This window comes from Salvia splendens, chromosome 14, assembly GCF_004379255.2.
Source record: "Salvia splendens isolate huo1 chromosome 14, SspV2, whole genome shotgun sequence".
NCBI lineage: Eukaryota > Viridiplantae > Streptophyta > Magnoliopsida > Lamiales > Lamiaceae > Salvia > Salvia splendens.
Genome location: NC_056045.1, coordinates 28,761,735 through 28,770,604, shown reverse-complemented (window position 1 = coordinate 28,770,604; position 8,870 = coordinate 28,761,735). Strand labels below are relative to the sequence as shown.

The 8,870-nt window shown below is 36.3% G+C and overlaps 1 protein-coding gene and 1 long non-coding RNA gene across 4 annotated transcripts; one reads left to right on the top strand and one right to left on the bottom strand.

Annotated features, from left to right (window-relative positions):
- Positions 1-2,172: 2,172 nt before the first annotated feature.
- On the bottom strand, positions 2,173-7,060 carry LOC121765133 (receptor-like protein 35). 2 transcript variants are annotated; one of them, XM_042161168.1, is made up of 6 exons: positions 5,814-7,059; positions 4,785-4,928; positions 4,549-4,692; positions 4,252-4,467; positions 4,034-4,177; positions 2,173-3,956 (listed from the first exon to the last, which is right to left on the bottom strand). In XM_042161168.1, exons 1-6 carry the CDS (start codon positions 6,418-6,420, stop codon positions 2,785-2,787), a joined length of 2,427 nt encoding a protein of 808 aa, XP_042017102.1. In that variant the 5' UTR covers positions 6,421-7,059; the 3' UTR covers positions 2,173-2,784. The 2 variants fall into 2 exon arrangements, with proteins under 2 accessions (XP_042017102.1, XP_042017101.1); XM_042161167.1 differs by having other exon boundaries at positions 4,252-4,692; positions 5,814-7,060.
- Positions 6,310-7,522, top strand: LOC121765134. 2 transcript variants are annotated; one of them, XR_006042735.1, is made up of 2 exons: positions 6,310-6,448; positions 7,079-7,522. It is a non-coding gene; the product is annotated as an uncharacterized LOC121765134 (long non-coding RNA). The 2 variants fall into 2 exon arrangements; XR_006042736.1 differs by having other exon boundaries at positions 7,076-7,522.
- Positions 7,523-8,870: the final 1,348 nt, after the last annotated feature.

Genomic DNA, 8,870 nt, shown 5'->3' with positions numbered 1-8,870 from the left:
TAGTTATGATTCTTTACGTTTTTATTCCCCTTAATCATAACTAAAAAATATACACCCCTCGGTTAATTATGATTTAGGAATTATAATTATAATTAATCATAACTAACAATTAAATAAAGAGAAATAAATAACAAAAAAGAAAATAAGAAGAAAAAGAAAAGAACATAAAGTAATAATACATGCGCTGCTGTGTTGTATGGTTTGGAGAGTGTGTTTTAAAGCACAATATTTGCTGATGTACCAAAAGGCACAACAGAGGATCTATGTCCATGCTGACGCACCTCAATTAGTTTTTGTACACACTAGCTAGACTCCATTACCTTCTATGTGAAGTGTTTTAATTTTACTCCTTCTGCCCTAAAATAGTCGGGATATTTTTATTAGATACATGATGAATTTTTATGTTTAAAGATTAAAATGGAGAAAGAATAAATAAGAAATTGAATAAAATATGAAAAAGAAAGAGAGAGAAAAGTATAAGCATGGTGAAATTGACCACATTTACTCTGTGGACAGTATTTCAACCATGGTTGGCATCTCCTCGGCCTAAAGCAAGGAAAGGCTGGGACTTAGATCCCCAATGTGGCAAAATACATAACAGAGGATGTTGTGCCAATCACATGCATCTATTGAATTATCAAGTTAGATTATTTTCTTTTATTCACAAATGGGTGGTTGTTGGCATTCATCAGCCACCCCCTTCCGCCTTCAAAGCTAAAAAACCATTGGATGCAAAAAGCATTTGAGAGAGAATGGGGTCATGTGAACAGAGATGCAAATAGTTTGTATTGTGTTTTGGTGTCATGTGTGGCTAAATCATTTGCATTGCTCCTACAATGTATTGTGGATTTGATAAATTCTTCAGTTTTCCTTTATTTCAGTTCTGGTCTTTGGTTCATAATTGTATATACTATCTATGAGAATGAGATGGCCTTTAATCATAACTTAGGTACCAACTCTTTAACTTAGACTTTGAGTGGACATGAGAAACATCGTAATTGAATACAATAAATGAAGAAAGTAAGTTGGCCAAGAAACATCGTAATTGAATACAATAAATGAAGAAAGTAAGTTGGCCAAGAAGTAGAATAGTAATGTTTGTGGCTAAAGGTCTCGGGTTCGAGTCCACTGTGGTACGTGGACTTTAAATTTATATTTATTCGATCATTAAAAATAACGAAGAATGACCCGAGTCCACCGTGGCACATGCTTTAAATTTATATTTATTTGATCATTAAAAATAACGAGAGAGCACATAAGATCTTTCATCTTCACAACAATTGTCGCTTCCCTTGGCCCCCATTAAATGTCACATATTTCCTTATTTGGACGATCCTCAATAAATATTTCATTTTACTCTTACTATTTTTAGTAAGTAACTCATTATACTCACATTTATTATAAAATTAATATACCCATATTCCATTAACTTTTTTTACCACTTTCCTTCACAATATCAAGCAATTTTTAAAAACTCGCCCCGATCAAATATGAGACATCTATTGGGGCTAGAGAAAATATATCCCTTTTCCATTTTTCACAAGGAAAGTCTAGACCAGCTTAAAGGTTGTACATTTAGCATTTTTAGGTGGATTTGCATTGAACTCTTGCACTTAAACCACAAATATTATCAACACTTAAACCACAAAAACAAACAAAATCCTAATACGCAAAGAAAAATCAGCGCAAATTACCTTTAACTCCGCCTCCATTATTTGGAGTGAGGAATGCGATATGCTACGTTATCGTATGGGAATGTGATCAAATGCAAACCCTTGCATTTTATCACTATCCTTAACTTATGTGTGCTCCTCATATGAGCACCACTTTCGTTTGACGCACGTTTAACGATGTTCGTTTCAATTTATATATTTAGTTTGATTCTAATACAATAAAAATGTTATTGAAAATTTTAGTTTCACAAAATTCATGAAAATCAAAGCTCGATTTGCTCATTTTCTCTATAATTTCAAATAAATTACTCCTTCCGTCCACGAAAAATTGGCACTTTCATTTTCTGCACATGTAAGAGAGAGAATAATATAGACAAGAGACTTCTCTACGTTATTTTCTCTCGTACTTTACTTTCTCTTCACTTTAACTATTTATTATCATTTTTTTCAAAATAAGTGCAGAAAATGAAAATGCCCTATTTTTCATGGACGGAGGGAGTAATAAACTAACAAATCGAGCTTTGATTTTTATGAATTCTGTGAAATTAAAAATTTCAATAACATTTTTTAACTTATTAGAATCAAACTAAATATATAAATCGAAACGAACAATGCTAAACGTGCTTCAAATGAGAGTGGTGCTTTCATGAGGAGCTCACATAAGGTATGTAGCATATCATTTTCCAATTTGGAGTATCCCAGTGGCGGATCGGGGGGGTTGGAAAGGTTGACTAATTTGCCCTTATCCAAAAGTAAAATATCCATGTCTGCCTCATCCCGTTTGCCTCCGACGTCGCCCCGAAGACCAAAAAATAGCCATGTCCACCCCTTCCATTTCCGAATGCTGGATCTACCACTTTCCATCCATTGCTTTCCATGACGAGCTTCTTTTCAAAGCATGGAGCTTCTCCTTCTCCTCATGTGGAAGATCCATGTCCTCCTCCGTTCTACCACACTATTCTGCCGCATCCACAAAACAACCGTTCTACCACACTATTCTGCCGCATCCACAACACAAACAGACTAATACAACAAATATGGTTCATATCATTATTAAACAAGCAATCAAAACTCCTATTACGAACCATCCATATCCCAACACCACGGGTCGCTACCTAAATCCATTCGAAAACTTAGAATGATCACCATCATCACGTTCTTGAGGAGGCGACCTGGGAACTTGCTCGCATTTTTTAGTCAGCGGAAATCCACACAACCCCGGATTCCCAATGAAGGAGCTATTATCAAACTTCCGAAACCAGCCTGATTGAGGAATCTCTCCAACAAGCTCATTCATCGAAAGATTTAACTTAGAAAGAAAACTCAACATTGTCAACTGCCTTGGAATCTCACCATTCAATCGATTTGAAGACAAGTCTAATGATTCCAATGCTTTCACATTTCCAATGGATGATGGTATCTGCCCAGTGAGATTGTTATGAGACAAATTCAAGCACTTGAGTGAATTAAGATTCCCTATGGAATCCGGAATCTTTCCGGAGAATTTGTTCTCCGCCATGTCAATGGTGGTGAATGTAGTCAACATTCTGACCAATAATGGTTGCTCTGAGCCTTTCAAAACAGACACCATTGATTCCTCATACATGCTACTCTTTTCCGACGCATTTTCCTTGCCATTCATCAAGGCTGGGAAGGTAGACAAATATGTAGTCGGTAGGGACCCACTGAACTCATTTTGAGATACATCAAACACTTCCAACTTTCCAAATGGAGCATCACTACTAATCTCAACATCAGCAATGGGTGAAACAATACTACCATTGAATCTATTCTCTTCCAAAATAAGGACTCGGAGATCGACAAGATCCTCCGTCCAAAAGGGAAACCCACCGTGTATCCCATTGCTTCCAACATCAAGAACTTGTAGCTTCTCACAATTTCCAAGGGCTTGCGGCAACGTTCCTTCTAGGTTATTGCTGTTGAGGTTGAGAGACTCAAGAGCGCAGCCCTTTGAAAATGATGGTGGAATTTGGCCACCAAGGCTATTCTCCTTCAAATGCAGAACGTGCAAGGATTTAGTCAGCTCTCCTAAACACTTTGGAAGCCCACCCTGCAGGTTGTTGTTTGATAGGTTAAGAAATTGGAGGGATCTCAAATTGCAGATGGTGGAAGGTATAGGGCGGGAGAGATTGTTATTCGCCAAGTCGAGATAAGTTAAGTTGAGGGATCTTCCAATCGCTGGCGGTATGGAACCTTGAAAATGGTTATCGGAGAGATCAACACTCTTAATATTGGCTGTGAACAATTCTCCTGGAATGATACCTGAAATTTATATCAAGTTGGTATTAATTAGATATTTCCACTCATTGTGACACTTGTATATGAAGAGATACTCCTACCAGTCAAAGCATTCTTGTTGAGAGATAATGCTACAAGAGATTTCATGTTCAAAATGACTCGAGGCAGAGGGCCGATGAGCTTGTTGCCATTCATGTATAATGATACTAATTTGTCAAGGCCACCAATCTCTTCCGGAATCACACCTGAATTATGAAAATAAATAGTCATTTTAGTAGTCAAACATGATAAAAATGTGTGTATAACTGCACAATCTCACCAGTCAAAGTATTGTTGATGAGGTATAATTCTTGGAGTGCTTTCATGTTTCCAATTTCTCTTAGCAATGTCCCATTAAGTGTGTTATGACTTAGTGAAATATACTTCAGAGAAGACATGTTAGAAAAGGTTGGCGGTAAAGTGCCAATCAACTTGTTCGAATCAATGGACAAAATTAGTAAATTGTTAAGCTGCCCAATCTCATGTGGAATAACACCTATAAAAATGTAGAATCGTGAATAAAACATAAAAACAAGAAAATTACAACTAATGATTAGAAAAAAAGGACTATCCATACCATTCAATACATTGTTATCGAGGTATAGAGAACGAAGGGCCGTCAAGTTCCCAATCTCTTTTGGAATCGATCCATTAAGCCCGGTGGATGCCATGCTTAATGTTTCTAAATTACGAAGATGACCAATCTGATTAGGAATATTACCTGTGAAATAAATAATTCATAGAAGTTTAGTAAGAATAATATTTGAATGGTAGCCCACAATGATTGAAAAGTTTTAGAAAAATATAACATACCTGTTAAATTATTATTGTAAAGGATCAACTCTCGAAGGGATGTCAAATTCCCAACGTCTGGAGGTAAAGGTCCAGTAAATTTGTTTGATTCCATCCACAATGATTGTAACATGTGAAGATGAGAAATCTGTTTTGGGATATCACCTGTGGAGTAACAAATTGAGTTATCTTAATCAAAATATAAGGTGTAACTATAATTGTCAGCACACCTATTTCCTAAATTAAAATGTTAACTATTTCCAATTGTACACTAACACTTTAAATGGAGTAGCCTATTAGCCCCAATAATACACTAAAATCAATTTTATTTTTGGTTTTTGACTTGACACTAGGGGTGAGCATTCGGGTTTCGGTTCGGTTTTTTGCCAAAACCGAACCAAAACCGAAAAGCCAAATTTAGTTCAAAACCCAAACCGAACCGAACCCGAAAAACCGAAAACCGAACTTAAAAACCGAAAAACCCGAACAAAACCGAAAAATCGAAAAATCCTAAAAACCGAAAAACATAAATAATATTAATATATATATGTAATTTATTTTATTTTATGGCATATGCCTTTATGGTAGTAGAACCATAAGAGCACCAGCAATGGAGGCCAATAGGAATTCGCTTGATACTTATGATACCTTAATAGTATGTTGTTTAATACTACGAAATATACAATCTTTCATAAATCAAAATCTAAATATGATATGAATTTATTACACAAATCAAATATCGTAAAAATATGAATGTTTAGTTTATTTATGGATCGATAAAAATTTATACTCTCTCAAATTTGTGGATGACCTAAGTTTTAATGAGAAATTGATAAAGTATGATATATGAGAAAAAAAATAAGTAATGTTATATGCAAATTAATTCCTAAAAGATAACCCCACTAGCGAAACTCAGCCGCCCATTCCTTATCACCATTCACCCACCGATGGCCACTACGCCCAACATCCGAGGTTTATTTGTCAAAAAGAATTAGATAATGAAGCAGACACTTTACATATAACTCGAACAAAAAACAGAGATATGCATACCAGTTAAAGTGTTGAAGCCAAGAAATAACTGTGTGAGGTGTGTCAAGTTCCCAATCTCTTTAGGCACCTCTCCAACCAGGCTGTTGTTGTACAACGAAAGTTTTTCAAGGCTTGAACATTGGCCCAGGCTCGATGGTATTTGTCCATACAACTTAGTGAAGGAAATACGCAGCAATCTGAGGTTGTGAAGGCTGTGTTTGCACATGTCGGTTGGTAGCTCACTTGACAAAGCAGCATTACCTCTCAGAGTGATTACCTGTATGGATGACAAGTTAAAGATGGAGGCAGGAATGGGGCCGTAGAAGGAGTTTTCATTCATATCCAGAGATATAAGAGAAGAAAGATTTCCAATTTCGGGAGGGATGGTGCCAACGAGTTGCACATTGGAAAGATTCAACCCGGTGACACGGCTATTGAGTGGATCACAGGTGATTCCAACCCAGTTACAAAAGGATGTTTGGGTAGTCCAGTTTTTCAACAATAAATTGTGGGGATCTGACGAGATATGGGCTTTTAAGGCTAGAAGTGCAGAACGATCGGTGTTAGCTGAGCAATTAACCCACCAAAGAAGAGCAAGTAACAGAATACGGGTAAAAAGCTCCACCATGAGAATTGATTTTCTGAATGGCCAAATAGTAAGTCATTGTGGAATTCCCTATAACCAATATATAATACTCCGTAGTATAATAAAGTATTTGTCTACGTATGTGGAAAAAAAACAACAGAAAATACACCATATATATTTACATCCCAGAAGAGTGTGGGAATTTGCGTGTGTGCCGTAAGAAAAGAAAGAGTATATTTAGGAAGAGTGTGGTTAAGAATTCTCTCATCCATCACCGATGTGGGACAAAGATTTATACTCCTTATTTCGATAAAAATATTGTAAATCTTTTATACAAATGGAACTTCCACAAAATACCGGCAATAAGATATCCAAACTTTTTACCAATTTCAGGGCAAAAATCGCAAAAATTCTTAACTAATTTGGAGTAGATTTATGTAATACCCTCAATTTCAAAAGTATCATGCTTCCTTTATATACTCACCCACTTCATAAGAGTCCATTAATGTTGATCATTAGTCCCACATCGACTTTGAGAAGAAAGTGGTTTAAATTTGAGTACTATAAATATAGGATAAGTGAACAAACATACTTTAGTCAAACTTTTATTTGATGATATTGATATTGATGATATGTATCAAGTGTAAATCCTAATCAAGATCAAGTCTTGTAATCCTTTATTTTGGGTATGCACCAGTAGACTCTTAGAGCATCCTTAACGCATGGGGCCGGGCCGCAGTTGGGTCCCGGCCTGCGTCACGCAGCGATGGTGGGGAGCAATTCCCGGCCTGGGCCAGTCCCGGGAGCGCAGTTGCAGCCTGGGGATGAGCCTGGGGTCCGGCCTGGCCGGCGTTGGAGGTGAGCTTTTTCCGGTCTCGGGCCCCAATTTCTGGTTTCTTTTGCATTTGAAGGAGGGGGAGGAAGGAAGAGGAAGAAGAGGGCGACGGAGCCTCAATTTCTGATTTTTTGCATTTGGAAGAGGGGCGACGGACCCAGTTTTCTCTTTTTTGTTTTGCATTTTGAAGAAGGTTGAAGAGGGGCGAGAGGAAGAAGAAGAGCAATTTTTTTTGCATTTTTTAATGTTCTAATTTAATATTTTAGTTTATAATTTATTATTTTTGAATTAAAAATGAATTTATGCGTATTATAATTGTTCAACGTTTTTAATTTTCACAAGTAAAATAGATTGAAGTTGTGAATAGTACAATTTAATAGCTATGGTCCGGGATGGAGTCCAGTTTTGGCCTATGACTTAAATTTAAAGGAATGATGATATGGAGGGGACTTGGGGCCTAAGTTCGGGCTAGTTAAGGATGGAAACCCCCTTCCGGTCAAACGTGAGACAGCCAACATTTTATAATAATTTAATCAAAAATTAACATTTTGTTTGTGACCCTCTAGTAGAGCTACTCTCTAGACCTCTGCGGAGAGAGAGTGTCGCCCCAAGAAAAATGGGACTTGGATCCCTGCTGGGACAAATTGCACAAAATGTACCGCAGGGATGCTGTGCACATCATCACCCTCCGTATGAAGTTATACAATTTTTTTTAATTCACAAATCAATGTTGGAGATGTGCACAATATCCCCTTCTATGCATTTTGCCACCGGAGGGATCCAAATCCAGTAAAATGAGGGGTCAGACATGTGGCGCCATATTACTGGTTGCCATTTAAATATTTTTTATTTTGCTTTTGCTCTTTTATACCGTGTATTTTTTTTTATTGAATTAGTTCTCTTTTATTTTTAACTTTTAATCTATAGATTAATTGATTTGTTATTTTGATATTACCGTATAATAACTTTTTTATTTTTTTAATGTAATATTATATTGTACTTTAGTTATATGAAGAATTAGTAATTATTTATTTATCCCCTTACGAGATTTTATGTGATTTTATTCTGTATTAAATGGATGGAGTAAAGTAAGAAAGTGACTAAAGTAGAGAAAAAAGTGTGTATTTTTAATAATAAGTCATTTTGATTTGGACAAAATAAAAAGGAGAGTGAGTCATCTTTAATGATATGGAATCTTCAATGATATGTAAAGAGTATTATAATTTATATTATTTTATATATTTATTAAAAATATTTATAAGTATGTAAAAAGAGAGTTGGGTTAGGATCCCTAGTGGAAGTGTGGAAGGTCTTGAAAAGAGTCGAACGCGAATTCGGACCAAGTTATATGGAAAGATAACTGAACCGGTTGGATCAGTTAGCAAATGTCGTTGCCACTTGATCGAGTCGATCTCTCGCTTTCGCTCGTTTTCCCACCAAAGTAATTTATAACTCCCAATTTTGCACAACTTTAACAGTAAAGCGGCAAGTTAGGGGTCGATCCCACAGAGAAGTTGGTGTGTCGAGTGTGTGAGTAGTGAACAGGGGGGTTGGCTGCTGCCACGTTTTAACTTGGGAGTTTTTAACTACTGATTTTACTCTAGGCAGAATTTAAACTAGCTAACTTGATCAAGGTAAATTTAACTACTGGGTCAAG

Coding starts and splice junctions, on each gene's coding strand:
- LOC121765133 (XM_042161167.1), bottom strand. CDS start 6,420: ATGGTGGAGCTTTTTACCCGTATTCTGTTACTTGCTCTTCTTTGGTGG. Junction 4,929..5,813: donor TGGCTTCAACACTTTAACTG/GTATGCATATCT, acceptor GTTACTCCACAG/GTGATATCCCAAAACAGATT. Junction 3,957..4,033: donor CAACAAGAATGCTTTGACTG/GTAGGAGTATCT, acceptor TATAAATTTCAG/GTATCATTCCAGGAGAATTG.